General features: G+C 35.4%; 2 protein-coding genes across 3 annotated transcripts; one reads left to right on the forward strand and one right to left on the reverse strand.

Moving 5' to 3' along the window:
- Positions 1-8,140: 8,140 nt before the first annotated feature.
- Positions 8,141-11,474, forward strand: LOC108564750 (pickpocket protein 28-like). The gene is made up of 12 exons (XM_017927872.1): positions 8,141-8,289; positions 8,349-8,687; positions 8,754-8,868; positions 9,291-9,439; positions 9,501-9,696; positions 9,768-9,952; positions 10,008-10,093; positions 10,155-10,214; positions 10,268-10,295; positions 10,357-10,494; positions 10,557-10,648; positions 10,716-11,474. Exons 1-12 carry the CDS (start codon positions 8,141-8,143, stop codon positions 10,874-10,876), a joined length of 1,698 nt encoding a protein of 565 aa, XP_017783361.1. The 3' UTR covers positions 10,877-11,474.
- A 38-nt stretch (positions 11,475-11,512) lies between these two features.
- On the reverse strand, positions 11,513-16,029 carry LOC108560513 (E3 ubiquitin-protein ligase RNF13-like). Of its 2 annotated transcripts, none has more exons than XM_017918469.1 (5): positions 15,844-16,029; positions 15,278-15,427; positions 14,722-15,210; positions 13,664-13,838; positions 11,513-12,470 (listed from the first exon to the last, which is right to left on the reverse strand). In XM_017918469.1, exons 2-5 carry the CDS (start codon positions 15,347-15,349, stop codon positions 12,058-12,060), a joined length of 1,149 nt encoding a protein of 382 aa, XP_017773958.1. In that variant the 5' UTR covers positions 15,350-15,427; positions 15,844-16,029; the 3' UTR covers positions 11,513-12,057. The 2 variants fall into 2 exon arrangements, with proteins under 2 accessions (XP_017773958.1, XP_017774738.1); XM_017919249.1 differs by having other exon boundaries at positions 15,754-15,844.
- Between the last annotated feature and the right edge of the window lie 180 nt (positions 16,030-16,209).

A 16,209-nucleotide genomic window follows, 5' to 3' on the forward strand; every position in this document is an offset into this window, starting at 1 on the left:
AAAATTACCATTATGAAAGTATATAGTTTCAATATCAAACGTATTACAAAATATTTCAATAAAAATAATATTTAAAGTCGATAATTGTGCGATTTTTAGTAGTTTCGAGATTGTGTTGAAAGGGTGAAAAAAAACAATTAAAATTTGAGGCTCTAAAAATGTCTAATTATGAAAGTGTTCAATATACGTCCATAAATATTGGGCTCGTTGATGTGCGATGCGCGCCTGTCAGTTGTTCGTTTGTTTAATGAATAAAGATCACATGATTACGAATGCGAAAAGAGGCACTCCGACAGTTTATAGATAAATTAACTTCGACGTTTACGACTTTTTCGAGGCTCGACGTTTAATGGCCCAAACCATTGAAGCAAAATAAATAGATTTTGCATTATATACACACACACATATACATTTTTTCTTATTCTTCGCATCTTTTCTTGGTGTGTTCCTCTCTCTCTCTTTTTTAGGCAAAACTTACTTGGTTTTTCTCTTCAGCCTCGGGTAGGAAATTCGTGCCGGAGCCCACCCATGAAATCAATGTGTAAACATCGACCATTGTGTCCGGTAAATGGATCTCTTCTCTCTTTATTCATTCTCTTTCTATATTTCTCTCTCTCTCTACATATATTATATATCTGTAGCATTTATGGGATTTGAGGCATAACCGAGTCAAAAGTCAATTGGAACTGTTTTTTTTTCTGAAGTCTGCCCTTGTTTCGTTTGAATGGTGCACACCCATTGTTGCTCATGGCTCGTTACATCTAAATCTTCGTTCGCAGAAAAGTGCAGCTTTCACTGCGGGCCGGAAGATCCTCTCGGACAACCAGTTTTGACGTGCAATACAAATGTGCTTTTGGGAAAGAAAGAAAAAAATGAAAAATTAGGGTATTTTCAGAGACGAAGGACAAATAAACATTACGTCCTTCAATTTACTTTATAATTTATCGAAGAAAAAGAAAAAAATGATAATAATTCATTAAGTTTATTATCATTTTCTATTTTATTTATTTATATATACAGTAGAATTTTATTTTTGTGCGATATTTTTATGCTGTCTGTATATGAAATCCAACCAATTCCAACGGCGTTGACACCGTTGTAATGTTTTCGAACAGTGTACATACGTACAAACGATTCTGTAGTCCATTTTAAACGAATTCATCACGATTAACACGAGTTGCAGTGAATTATGTATGTGTATTTTGAAAATTTCTCCATATGTACAATGAGAAATTAAATGTTTGTAAAATGTTTCCATGTGAATTAAGTTATTTATTTTGTTTGGGTGCACTTTCTTCATTTCAAAATTTCGAATATTTTTGTTGTGCGATTTCTTTTATGCGGTTTCTTATCTACCGCACAAAAAAAGGTTTTACTGTATATAGTTTATTATTTTCATTGTTATAATTCATTTGTATTGCTGCCTTGAACTCTCAATGCCAGTTCAAGTGAGCTTGTCCTGTCTTTTACTTTTTTTTAAATCTTCTAGTTTGGTTTTAAATAGTTGTCTCTTTGACTTCATTTAGTAAGAAGTTGTATAGTTTCACCACTTTTGTAATTATGCAATTATTTAGTGCATTCCTTCTGCTTTCCTCTCTTCTGATTTTTTTTTTGTTTATTCTTTTTATGTGTAAGTCTCTCCATTCATATGTAGTTTGAATTTGTATTTTTTTTAAATTTTATGAATTATAGAATTATTTGTTTTACTAATTATCACCTATTAAATAGTTACTAACAACAGCGTTGCTTAAATTTTCCATAAAACAACAAATATGGTGTAATAAATAAGTGATTTTTTTTAAACAAATGAAATATTAAAGATTTTGTAATAATGCATTTATCAACAGACAATTGATGTAAGTAAATAAAGAAAAGCAATCCAACAAAAATGTTGAAATTAAGAACGTAATTTTGAACAACAGTTCCAAATATATTGTCTAAATTAATTGAAAAATTAAATAATGATTAATAATTTCAAATATTCAGGCTATACATCTTCATGTATGACATGGATGACCTTGACATAGAACAACTGTGTCCGATAGCTGCATGCGGCTCTTCGTTGAATCAAGTGTGGCTCCCACTTTAATATTTATTTTTATTTTTCCTAGTTTTAATACTCTTAATCAGAAGGATTACTTCGTTAAATAAAATCAGTCTGACTCCTTATTCTTTATTTTATTTATTATGTTTAATTATTACATAATATTTTTGTTAATTTGGGCTAAAACACTGCGGGCAATAGTTATACAATAAATCTTGTTTATTATTATTAATTTCAAATATATAGATATATATATAGATTTTTTTTATTCTATCTTTAAAATTCGAAAATTGCTGTTATAAACTGTGTAAAATGATAAAAAACGTATAATAATTACAAAAAATTAAAAAACAAATATGATTATGTTGTAACACTTATAAACATCATGATCTCAATAGAATTTGTCTCTACAGTTCACTGCTCGACTGTATTCTAACTAAACTAATTTATTTCGTAATAAGTAATAGGATATAATGGATTTAGGATTAAATTTGTGTGTGTGTGTATTGAATCCGGACAACAATAAAAAGAGAGAGTGCACCAAAAACCTACTGCGAAGAATTTGGCTCTAGTTTTGATGCAAAATAAAAAAACAGGGGGCCGCGACAATTGTTCGGAGGATCGCGGGGGTCCGGAACCCCCGGAATGACCCCCTCGCGAGGCCCACCCCGCGTGTCTTTGTCCCTTGTTGCTCGGATCACACGTGCTGCTGCGACCCGACATATGTACGTAAGTACGTACGTGCGCTTTATTCCTACATTCTACTACGATTTCTTTCTTTTTTTATGAACTAACTGTTGAAATGTTGTTCGATTATTTTTCCCTTCCCCTGGTGTATAAGATGCGGCTCCTTCAGCTTTACCTTTCGACCGGAAAAACGAAAGCAAAAGAGAGCGTGCCGTTCAAATAATAATAATAAAGGACTTACTCTGTTTTTTTTTATGAAAGAGATGAAGGGTGTAGCAACGTCTGACGCATCTCGAGATGCCACTGATGAAGTCAAAAGGGCATATGGAAATATTTAAATACACTGGTATTGTTGGCAATGAAGTACATTCGTCGAAAAGGGAACAACGGCTGCACGTCAGGTGGTGATGTGTCAATTTGATTCGAAAATATTCTTTTATTATAATTATGTAAGCCTCGTTGCAATATTAATCCTTCTAAAATGTTACCAAATATCTATATTAAAACAAACTGCAAATTACTAACGACTAGTATTGCAAACGTCATTGCAATTATGACACTTCGTAACGTAGTAAATGTTATATTTTATATATTTTTTAATAGAAAAACATTCGAACTTTTCGACTCACAAATCGTGTAATTTGTTTTATTTAAATATTATCGTCATTCTAATCCAGTATATAATCGCTCTTATTATATAAAAAAAAACAATTGAAATGAACTATTCCTTAATATTGAAAATTGAACAAATAATTGTAATTTCTTCAAAAAAAAGGAAGTGTTGTGCTTTGATTTTTAATATGTTGCTTAATTATCATAGTAAGTAATCAATTGGTTTGGAATTTTCTATATAAATGTCAGAACGAAAAGCGAAAGTTTTCAAGTTTGAAGTTTTACGGCGTAAGTTTAGTTGTTTAAGCGAAATAATGGATATGCGTTTAGGAAGTGGAGGACCGTTTCACGGCTAATAAGGCTCTCTTGATACTCCCTGTCGTGGAGGCAGTTGTTTTCTATATATATTTTTTTTGCGGGGGGCCTCCCAGTGGGCATCCGTCCGTTTTGTCAACTCCGGGGGGGTCGAACTGCTTTTAAACAATGCGGAAGTCAACGGTGGCTGCGAGCCCCCCGTGAAACACAACACACTGCAATAAAGGGCACCGACAGAGAGGAGAAAAAGAATATATGCCGATGGGTTGGTAACGTATGACGATCGACCGCACATGTAACCCAAATTACTAGTTCAAATTTACCGTAGAAAACCAGTCAAAATTAGAAAAAAATATGATCAAAGCGAATGCATTACGCTTGTTTTAATGTATTATAGAATGCACAATTTTTCAAATGCGCCTTTTAATATTCCAATTGAAAGTAGAATAGACGCTCTTACCGCTCTTACCCAGTCATTTTTGCGCAAAATATCATAATTTCAATCTCCTTATAGCTCAATACATTTAGTCTAACAATTATATACCAAGTTTATAATTATTTGTGTCAAGACTTGGAAAATAACTGTCTACACACCAGCGGTCGGGGAACTTTTTTAACCATTACCCCAAAATATTTTTGCGTAAGTCGATATCAACCCCCACCCCCATTCTGAAAAGAAAACAATCAATGTAACAATAATTACTTTAAAATTAAGACTTTTTGATGTAAGAGCAATTTGAATACAGTCTTCGGCGTTTAATCGATTTCTGTTTTACGTTCATTAGAGTGGAAAAGCCTTGTTCACAAAGGTAGGTTGTTGCAAATGGAAGCAATTTTTTACCACTTCCTCATGTGCAATTTTGAAAGCCTTTGCAGCATTTGATAACCAAAAAGACGACAGATTTGCTTTGGTCTGAAATTGAATACGTGCTTCAGTATTGCGATCGAAGTTCAAGAATTGCCTCTGCCAAACCTGGAGGTTCTTCTGGTATGTTAGTAATTTCACATTTAAAAGGATCTACAACCCAATTCACAGTTGGTACATCAAGATCTGAAAAGTAGTCAGAGAACCGCTCTCTGAGTTTCGTAAGATGAAATTAGAAAATTTTCCCCCATTTTGGGTAATTTACCCCGGTTCCCCGACCGCTGCTCTACACCATCGATTACTTCTTGAATGGACAAAAAAACGCTTTCCAGAAAAAAAAACTTTTTTGGGAATGTTCAAGCAGTTTTATTCTTGTTAAAACGATGTTCACTATATTACTATTCTATATGTGTGGCTTTCAAAACTTTTCAAACTCCTCGTATATGACTCATTTCAAAATAGAATAGGCTTGAACGGAACCGTGGTAATGTGTAATTCTTACACACTAAAAGCATTCGCCTCTCAAACAGGCATGTAGGACCTCATCCCCCATCATCATTTACTTATTGACCTGTCGTGTCCCGGGATTCAAATATCTCTGGACACTGTGGAATAGCTCGTAGTTATGTCGTTGTGGAGTTTTTAAGAAATGCTAGAGGCGAAGTTGTAGTTTTTATGATAATAAACACTTTATTATTCACTATAAGATTATTAATAACTTCTATGTCTAGATTCCAGTTGCTAGGGTTTTTATGAGTCTAACTAGGACTCGGGAGGACTCTCCTCTAAGAATAAAACTAACTTGGACTAGCGACTAGGACTGCCTAGGACTCCCTTTGATATCCTATTATATTGTAGTGAATTAGCATAATGCAAGTATAATATTTGGTAAGAGAAGATAGTACCTAACTTTCCCTAATCATTAAGTAATTAGGCAGATGTACATATTAGTAGTCATTATCGATTGGCCCTTTGAATTTGTGCACAACATGATGACTAACAATAGTGATTAAGAATAGTCGTTACATAATGATTAGTTATATAATCTTCCTAAGTGGTGTACATAACACACCAATAAATATTTGAATGAAAATTTAAACATTTATTTAATTGGTTCCTAAGGCCCACGACAACCTTTATACGAACCTACTCTCAAACCAAGTCATTTCATATGGTATTTTAATTATTTTTTTTTAAGGGCATGCAAATAAAATTAGAGTCCCGAACTATTCTTAAACCAACACTGCATGTCTCTCTCATCTTTTTTTTAATGGTATGTACTGATGCGATATAACAATCTACTACGATTCACTTCTCCTGGCTTTTCAGATGATTCTTTACCAGGTTTTCTGGCTCTAGGAGCTCTATCAACTAAGCTTCATCATCGTGATTATTCGTCGTCCTCCTCTTAGCAATACCAGCACTTTGGGTCACTTTTCTCGTAATGAAGTAGAGGTACAGCGTGCGCGACTGTTCCTAGTAGCCTTCGTTTTCTCTGTTTCGGCCCTCCCACGTTTGGCATTAACATACTTATGGAAGTGGTGGTTAATGACGCGCGCTCCGTCGGGTTCTCAAAACTGAAGTTATTGTCTATAGCATTTGATGGCTTTTTATGATATATAGAAATATTGTAAGCCAAGCCCCGCTGTCATCATCTATGTATCCAAGTGACATACCCATAGGTATTTGATTGCTTTCTGCTACTTCTGTCGGTCAGCATTACTGCCTCCATATTTTCTGTCATTAAGATAAGTTCATTTCTGTCCATCCACTTTTGGATGTTGGCAACCGCCAGGTATGCAGATTCCACCAGTTCCTCTTCAGTTTTGGTGATATCTCCTCAAGATCAACTCTTCGTACAACTTGCCCATAGTGTCGATCATATACAGTAGCCTGTATAATGACGGGCTTCATGTGGGCTTCCCTGGCCTCTTCACGAGTATTACTTTCGCGGGCCGAATTAAGGTTGTCGTGAGCCCTAGACCAGATTTCCTACACTCTCCTCAGCATCTCCTTACTTAACTTAATAACTAACTATGTATTATTGCATCCTAAATCCAATATTTGTGGTGCCCAAAAATGTTCGTATACCTTAATATTGCTCGGGTTCACGAAGCATATTTCCTAATGGATAATGGTATTAACCTAGGGCCCCCAACCATTGGATTAATGATCAAGGTATGGTCTTTATTCGAATTTTAGAATCATTTATTTATCCACGAAATTCCAGTTGCTAAGCTGCCGAGAGACGCACAACAACCTCCCTCGTCATGTATTGTCCTAAGTAAGTAATAAGTCATGAAATTATATAATTAATAACATTAGTCTTTTTGTGATGTTTTACCAAGAACATCATACACGAAAGAGGACGAAAATGGAACGACTGTAGGGTTTACCTTGTTTAATTGTATCATATATTTGGAAAGCGTCCTCTTTGTGCAGAATCATTCGAACCAGCTGACTTTCTGGAACTCCTTAGTTACGAGTTTTATGTTCCAGAGGTTTTTCCTGCTTCGCTCATGAACTCTGGCGAATTCGTCTCTATGAACAGTATCTTTCCTTCTTCGGTTCTGGTTTCTTCGTCTTTCTGGTGTTCTTGCCCTACCTGTATATTCTTCCTCATGATCTCTGAGCAAAAGATGATGAAAATTGAATGGCTATCGGATGTAGCTTATATAAGCCACATGTACATGTATCATGGTTATAATTATCTAAAACTTATTAATTAAAACAAAGAGTATAAAATAGGTATTATATGTAATTCAATATACTGTGTAATAAATGACTATCTTCCACAAATAAACAAAGTATACAAATTATCAAAGTTGTGAGAATCATGGCCCATAATTTTCAATTACTTTAGAAATGAGAACGTACGTAATTGAAGTGGCCCCGAGGGTAAATTAATTGTGTTTATAGAAACAACACGCGGGCCGACGATTTTCCTACATTTTCCTCTTCCACCCCCATGCAAACTGTTTTCCCCTTTGACTTATCATTTTCCACCTGACGTTATTTTCATTTCCCTTTATAATATGCAATTTACGTGCTAGCACGCATCCACTGTAAACTGTTCCTCGCACTTTGTTATCATAGCTTATCCAAAAAACATATCTACAGTGTCGTCTATGTTGTAACCTTTGCGTGCAGCAACACACACACACCTATTCCCATTATTCCTATACACGTAGAGTATAACTAAATTTAATTAATTTAGGTCGCATTACGACGATTGGAAAACCGTAAATTGCAGGTTGCCATTGTGTCAAGAAGAAAATGAATATTGTGTCTTCTCTTGTTTAAATCAAACACATCAAGCAAATTACTTTCACCTTTTTCCCCGATTCTCTTCGTTTTTTTCTATTTGTTTCATTCTGACGTGTCGTGTATGTAGTTGTTGCGAAGGGTAATTAAGGCACGCCTCATAGATAACCGATGAAATAAGGGAAAACAAAGTTTCATAGCTAGCTCGATCAGACTAAGGACGACTTCGACCAGACTTCTTGACGATGTCCGACGTAGACCTAGTCCGCTGCCACAAGTCAAAATACGTCAGCGAATTTATCATTACGGAAACGAGAATCGAGAACGGACGCGCCATTCAGTTTTTCCGAAAGATGGATCTCGGTCTACGACCTCGCCGCAGCCTTCATCCTGTCTGGCCGGAAATTACGCCCAAATACGTAAATGAAGCATCCGTCTATCATCTGACCGACTACAACAACACCAACGTCAATCGCCCAAAGATCAAAGAGAAGAGAGATCGGTATTGAAAATTTGTATAGATATATCAACAAATTATTTACATTGATTAATTTATTTCAGTATGAAGCAATTCCGGAAAGAGACTAAGAAGTTTTATGGCAGGGCTATCAACAGCTTCGATAGGTATTGCCAAAATTCTACGTTGCACGGTTTGAAGTACGTTGGAGATGAGAACATTTCGACAACGGAGAGGCTCTTCTGGCTTTTGGCCTTCATTTCGGCGATCTGTTTTTCCACATACTTCATCACGAGTCTCTATACCAAGTTCAATAATAGCCCAGTCATCATCAGCTTCAGTCCTACTCCTGTCACCCTGGATACAATTCCATTTCCGGCCATCACCATTTGCAATGTCAATATCGCTACAAAAATGAGCGCCGAGAGGATACTGAATTTCGGGTAATTAGAAATTGCAATTACAACAGGAAAATTACTTAATAAACTGACATATTGGTCCATCTCCAGGAGCGAAGTTGACAAACGTTTACTCTCAGATATGTGCAATTTGAACAACTCTTTTTCCAACGAGACGGACGAGGATACCGCCGATTGGAAGACTGTCCGTAAATTTATCATAAAAGTAAATTATAGATTTTGACATTTCAATATCGTATTTTGACATTCAATTTCATAGATATCAAAACCAAACGACATCACTAATTTTTATATTTTGACAACGAATCTCATATTCCTAATGTCAAACTTCAACATTCCTATAATATTGACAATGTTCAAATAATCATTCTTTAAGATTTTGAAAACTATCCATATCGAACCTTTAATGTTAATATATTTAAAATTAAAACCGTCAATCAACATTGAGGTTGATATAATCATAGGTATCATAAAATTGAAGTTTTTGACTACCAAAATTATATTGTCTATGAAACATTTTTAATATCGAGAGAATAGGCATTTTTATTCTTCATTTTTTTTTAATGTAACTCATACTTCCGTCATAGATTGATGTCGTAGATAAATCTAGATATTGTGTACTTTAAGATAAATCAGCGATGCGACGAAATGTTTAAAATTTGCCGTTGGGAGAATAAAGACATAGACTGCAAGTTCTTCATCAACAGTGTGCTGACGGATGAGGGCTACTGCTGCTCCTTCAACCGACTTCCATCCAACTACTCTCTGAGACAAACGTACGATTAATAAATTATCATAGTAATTTTCCTCTTCATACAAATATAGTCCGCATTTCAGTGCCGACGATATGAACGAAACATTCTACAATAAACGTGTTGATTGGAATCCGGAGGTTGGGTATCCTCCTGATGCCGACGCCGACGTCCTACCAAAGAGAAGCTACGGCGCCGGAAGTCACCTTGGTTTAACACTGGTCCTCGACGCTGATTTGGCACAGTACTATTGCTCATCAACGAGCAGCACCGGTTTCAAGGTGATCTAAACTGCACTTACTATTTAAATATACTAGTTATTAATAATTATTCATTTTATATATTTTTATAGGCTTTGATTTCCAGTCCCATCGAGTCTCCGAAAGTAGCGGACTTTGGTTTCTTAATTCCACCAGGAGACGAGACAAGAGTCACCATCGAACCAATAATCATGGATGCTACCAAAGGTATAAAGGGTATCGATATCAAGAAGCGACAGTGCTTCTTCAACAACGAAAGATATCTACAATTTTATAGGTTTTGATACAATTTTCATATCAAACACGCAACAAATTAAAGTATCGATTTTTAGGCTGTATTCCGAGCGTAACTGTAAACTAGAGTGTCAAGCTAACTTTACATTGAACCTTTGCGGATGCATCCCATATTATTTACCAAGTATAGCAAAATCACAACTGAAACTAGTGCACATTTCTAAGTTAAATGTTTTTTTTTTCAGAAAATATGTCCACCAAAATATGCGATAAGAAAAAGGAAGAATGTTCAAATAGAGCTAAATGTACGTAGTCGATAATTATATCCGCATTTATAAAATTTAATAAAATGTTTTAGATATAATCGAAAAGTACACAAAAGAAAGGTAAACAACGATTAAATGTGACGTGAAAGTATTTGAATTAATTGCGCGATATTTTATACAGAAGAGAATGCAACTGCTTACCAAGTTGTTTCGACATAAACTACACCAAGAAGGGATACTCTATGGGAAAGATCACCAAGAAATACAACAGCACAGTCAACAGCGACATCATGCAAAACGCAACATTCGACTATTTCGCGTAACAATTGTTTTACTAAACATAATTACAAAACTTACCCAATTATACTTTTTTTTTTTCAGAGAAAACATGGCAGTCGTCCACTTCTTTTTCAGCAACGACAAATTCATCAAGCAGACTAAAAGCGAACTCTACGGATTCTCCGAGTTTCTCTGTAAATTTCCCCATATCTTCGCTGATCCAAAGAAAAATATCAATATTTGTATTGTTTCATATTTCAGCCAACACCGGCGGCCTATTGGGTCTCTTCTTGGGCTTCAGCTTCCTCAGTGCCATCGAAATATTCTACTTCATATTCCTGAAAACCAGCTGCAGCTTCTACAAAAAGGAGAGGAACAAGCGCGACATGAAACCGATTTCAAAATTGCCCTTCCTTCAATGAACCACATTCGGTGTGTGTTATTTAGTTGCATTATAGTTGATTCAGTAATATGGAAGTATTTAATTGTATAATAATAGAAGTGTGTATTTATTTTTTTTAATATTCTTTCATATCTAAAAGTGATTAAAAAACTTATGTTACGTAAAATACGCCATCTACGATGGGAGAGATGAAAGTTAGATTGAACTTACTTAGGCAACTCCACGGGCGATTAGAGTTGTGCGCGAGTCAAGACACGGAGAAAAACCTTCACGAAATCCGGTACAAAACATATAAACGTGTTTCCTTTATTATTTATGTACATTTACAAAGTTTAGTTTCAAATAATCAAAGAAGAAAAATAACCTAATTCAATTAATTAGTTAATTCTCAACTACGTAATAATCCTCTTAAAAAAATAAAATCTAAATCACATTTAAAACAAAATAATAAACAAAAACAGTGTATGTATATGTATAATATATATGTATAAGGTGCTAAGGGAGAGAAACAACAGAGCAATTGCTTCCCTTTATCTTAAAGTATACTTTTTTGTTTAAACTAATCATAACAATATATTGGAAATAACCAATTTAAACAATTAAAACAAAAGTCTTTGGCTTTCATGGAGAAAAATAAACAAATTATATGCATGTGTGTATATATATATATCACTTCTTTTCGATTGGGTTAAATCATTAGCACCAACTAAACGTATAAACTAAACTCATACAGGGTGTAATAAAGACATAAACAAAAAACAACATTCTTCTATGCATTCCGCTAATGCAAATAACACGTCCAACACCGAAATTCGAGTTTGATCTTTCATCTCTTATCGCTCTTCCAAACGCTCGCATGTACGTATTCATTCTATATATATATATTATATCGTATTAACAATTATGTATTTACTTGATTGCAAATATTTAGTTACTGCCGCAAAGCAAACAATTAAAATAAACTTCGTTTAAAATTATCTAAATATGTTTTGTATGTAAGCATCAGATACAATAACCAGTCAAATGTGTTTTCAATTTATCTTATATGTATAAATATGTAGTCGTTATCGTGAAAGAGAAATAAAATAATAACAATAATAATAGTATTAATATAAACAGGCGGACAGAAGGCGACAATTTGAAATATCTTTTTTTGTAGGAGAGAAATCAATAAGCGAAAGTATATTTGTTACCAGGACGTTAGACGATGACGTCCGTGCGGCTTCCGTTGTCCATATGGCCGGAGCTGACGGAGGAGGAGTCGGTGGAGCCAGAGTCGGTAGAGCTGGAGAATTCATGGAAGTAGTCTGAGTCGTCCGGGTTGTGTTCACCGTTGATGCTGTGGCGATCGGAAGCGGTGACGAAATTTGCGGGCTCGGCTTGCGATTGATTGAGAAAGAAGTGGGAGGGCACCAGATCGGAGAAGGTGCCGCCCTGTGTGACAGTTCGCCCGTTGGCTACGCCTGTCAGCAGGGGCGTTCTGTCATCGCTGTCGGTATCGCTGTCGGTATCAGAGTACGGGACTTCATCGTTCACGAACACCTTTCTCTTGCACACCGGACAATCGCGACGTGCCTTCGTCAACCACGGATCGATGCATTTCGCATGATATGCTAGTAAAGGGCGAGAATAAGAACAACAACATCAGAATAAAATATTAAAACCAGAGTCGAACCGGAACCGAAAACTTTAACAGAACCGTAAATGTAACCGGAACGTAAAATGGCTCAATTTCAGTTCAATTTTATTTTTTTCATGAAATTAATTCATAATCTCTTTCTATCATGTATGTTCTTTTATGGGGGGTCTATATCGCAAGCCCGACAACCGAAAGACCGTCTATTGAAATCCCGACTGTATCGAAATCCCGACTATATCAAAATCTCGACAACCATAATCCCGACTGTATCGGAATCTTGACAACCATAATCCCGACTATATCGAAAATTTTTACAATAACATTTTAAAATTATTTCGGAGCGCAGTCACCCTGTGCTACACTTTTATTATTAATAACAATAAATTATTATTAATTTATTTGATTTTGTTGAATTATTCATAATAAACCTTGACATTATGAAATAATTTCAAATACAATTAGATTATTCATTGTTATTATTTATTATTAATAACAATTTTAATGTCACTACGCTCCGGAATAATTTAAAAATGTTATTGTAGACATTTTCGATATAGTTGGGATTATGGTTGTCGGGATTTCGAACGTCGAGAACTTGATTGACAGTATTTCGGTTGTCGGGCTTGCGATTGCCACCGCTTTGATGGTAGTGTGCCGGTGCTAGTGTTTTAATTGATTTATATATTCGAAAAATATATTTTTTCGACATTGTGTTGGTTGGTGTATTGTTAATAGAGTATATAAACAAACAATGTATAAGAGACATCCACAAAGTCTCTTTGAATACTCCGAATTCTCTTTTTAAATAAACAAATACATAATAAAACCATCCAGGCATAATTCCGTGGGAACGCTTAATCAATAATATAAATAAAACCCTACTCCCAATCACAACCCATAATAATAAGAATTTATTTATTATTAAACGGAAACCAAGCCGCAAACATCGAACGTCATAAACCAAAATTTGATATTTGATCCGATTTTAAATTTTAACTTTAACGAATTTTATCATCCAGAACTGAACCGGAATCAAACCGAAACTGAACCGAAATTTTTAGACTAACTGAAACCGAATCCGGAACGATAAACATTTACATGGAACGTAACCATAAACCGAAACGAAATTGATTTCAGTTCGACTCTCTGATTAAAATGTTTGCATACCATGGGAGCATGGCAGTATCCTCAGCTTCTCGCCGTCGACGTAATCGTCCAAGCATATGGCACAGGTCTCGTACGGATCACCCTTCTGGAACTTATTCGTTGGTATCTTATTCAGAGCCGAAGAACTCAATCTATCTCTGCGTTGCCTTCTTCGGTCTCTCACGTACTTGACGACCTACAACAACGATGCATCATCTCTGATCGATTTACTAATAATTATTACCTTTCATGTACAACAAATTGTTTGAAAAGCAGTTGGAAATTATAGCTAACACGAGTAGATTGCATTGTTTAATAATCACTATAAAGTGAACTCTGTATCAAGTTTTCTATCACTTATGAAGCATGAGTTATTTTGGTGATTAATTTGAAAACAACATTTACTCAATTTCTTGATTTTTATAAAATTTGATAATTTTACATATATGTTAAGGAAATATATTTTAATAGGTTATTGCGATTGTGAAAAGCTTAGGTTGGGATAGGTTTGATGAATATGAAATAAACAATTGGCACACAGATGATAAGATGTTTAATTAATTGAGTTAGGAATTTCAAATGAACTGTAGCGGTTTGGTCCACAGCTGATTTATTTGCATCAATTACTAAAAAAATTAATTTTGTTTGCATTGTTTTCGAAATACATTTGACTAAAGTAAAAAAAAAAAATGCAATGATTAATCGTTCAGATTAGAAACGCGCAATATCAGCTTAAAATTACCCATTCATTTCTGAATACTTTATAATAGTATTATTATTATTGTTTCTCCTGAGTCATATAATCACGTAAGAAAATAAATATCCAATTACGGTAACTAGTGAAATAGTTTTCCATGCAGTCAGCAATGAATGGATGCTTTATAATAAAAAATTATTTTAATGTTATTAAATACTGAAACGTATTATTAGGGTGACCAGACCAGTTCAATCAAAAATAGGAACAGAACGTCTGGTCACCCTATGTATTATTATAATTTCTTTTATAGCCATTTAGCTACCTTGATTATAGGTAGGTGAAAGAGTATCATAAGACCTATTAAAATCAAAAGGTGTCTTACCATAAAGATTAGCATTACTAAAAAGCAAATTCCAACTGCAATGGCGAATGGCAAGAGCAGATGGGTGTTTATATTGAACGGCATATCGGAGTTGATAATGATGAAATACTCTCCGCTATTGTTGTACGAGTAGCGAAGTAAGCCTTTGCCGGTAGTCTCGGAGACGAAAACGGAGGGTATGAATATTCCGCTCGAATTCTTTGCGGACATTGGCTCCAGCGCATCGGAATCAACGTTGTGCACAATCACAGCCTCGTAAAACGCATCTTGGGCTATCCGGACTTTCTTTTCAAAAGGACACTGGTTCCTGGAAACGACTACAAACCACTTTCCGAAGCGATTGGTAAAGTTCGGGGGTGGCTTTATTGGCTCACAGGCGTGAATCGGTTCAGCGTATACGAACATTCCTTGGAGTCCCTCATAGGGTAGGGGAATGCCAAAGGTGGATGCCATGTCTCTGAAGGATTCCACCATGAAAGCTGGATCCTTCTGTTAAATAATTAAAGGTTCATCAGTTCTGTTTATCTTCTTGATATTATTATATATATATACTTACATGGAGAACGAGGATCTCTGCAGAGGCATGCTGATGAAGGACAAGAAGCAGCAGCAGTGCAGGGTAGATCATCTTTGATTTATTGGATTGTCGATTCAGAGATTGCTTTACTCACATAACATCAACTGTTGGTATGAGGATGTTGGAAATCTGTAGGGATGACAACAAGAGATCAGAACCAATATATTTACACCTCAGCAGATGAAGGGACAACTATTAATAAACTGCAAGAGGTAAACAACAACGGACGTGATAAGCAAACGTTCGGTGGTTTCAAATGACGCTTTTCATCTTTTCTTGTTGTGATGATTCCCTCTAGCCCCCCCACAACCGTATCACTCTTTCTTCTCCTTCTCAATTTTCCACCTCCCTCTCACTCACTCATTCTCTCTCTATCTCTCTCAAACACACGCGCGCTACCAATCCTCTCGATAATCACAAACAACTACTGCAAACTGTCAAATTAAACAAATAACCTTCACGTTAATAATCTATTTTAAAAGGATTTCTCTGATCCAGCAGGGAGTGTGTTTGTATGCACGAATTGTGGCTATCCTCAGCTGTACCGTAAATACGTCGCTCATTTTACACTTGCAGATGAATCCACCAGTTCCGTTTTTCCTTCTTCTGTTGTTATTAACTCTTCCAATTCGTAAACACTTAGACTGTCTGTCACTGGGGCGACCTGGGCTTCGACTTTCAGCAAAAACTTGACAACTTTGACGTTCGACCGTGCTGAAGACGTGCGTTAGACGGAGAGGGAAGATATGCACATGAGCGACGTTGCCGTGTTTTCTTCAATTCCATCATCATTACATGATAATTAGAAACATTGCTTATTTTATTTATTACTATTTACTTATCATTAGAATGCGATGTTTTCACTTGATCTTTCGTACGTTTTTTAAAAACCAAAATACAAATGCTAAGAA

This window comes from Nicrophorus vespilloides, unplaced genomic scaffold (genome assembly GCF_001412225.1).
Source record: "Nicrophorus vespilloides isolate i.1.1-1 unplaced genomic scaffold, Nicve_v1.0, whole genome shotgun sequence".
NCBI lineage: Eukaryota > Metazoa > Arthropoda > Insecta > Coleoptera > Silphidae > Nicrophorus > Nicrophorus vespilloides.

Coding starts and splice junctions, on each gene's coding strand:
- LOC108564750 (XM_017927872.1), top strand. CDS start 8,141: ATGGATCTCGGTCTACGACCTCGCCGCAGCCTTCATCCTGTCTGGCCG. Junction 10,296..10,356: donor GAAAAGTACACAAAAGAAAG/GTAAACAACGAT, acceptor TATTTTATACAG/AAGAGAATGCAACTGCTTAC. Junction 10,495..10,556: donor GCAACATTCGACTATTTCGC/GTAACAATTGTT, acceptor TTTTTTTTTCAG/AGAAAACATGGCAGTCGTCC.
- LOC108560513 (XM_017918469.1), bottom strand. CDS start 15,349: ATGATCTACCCTGCACTGCTGCTGCTTCTTGTCCTTCATCAGCATGCC. Junction 13,839..14,721: donor TAGTAATGCTAATCTTTATG/GTAAGACACCTT, acceptor TCGTTGTTGTAG/GTCGTCAAGTACGTGAGAGA. Junction 12,471..13,663: donor GATACTGCCATGCTCCCATG/GTATGCAAACAT, acceptor GCCCTTTACTAG/CATATCATGCGAAATGCATC.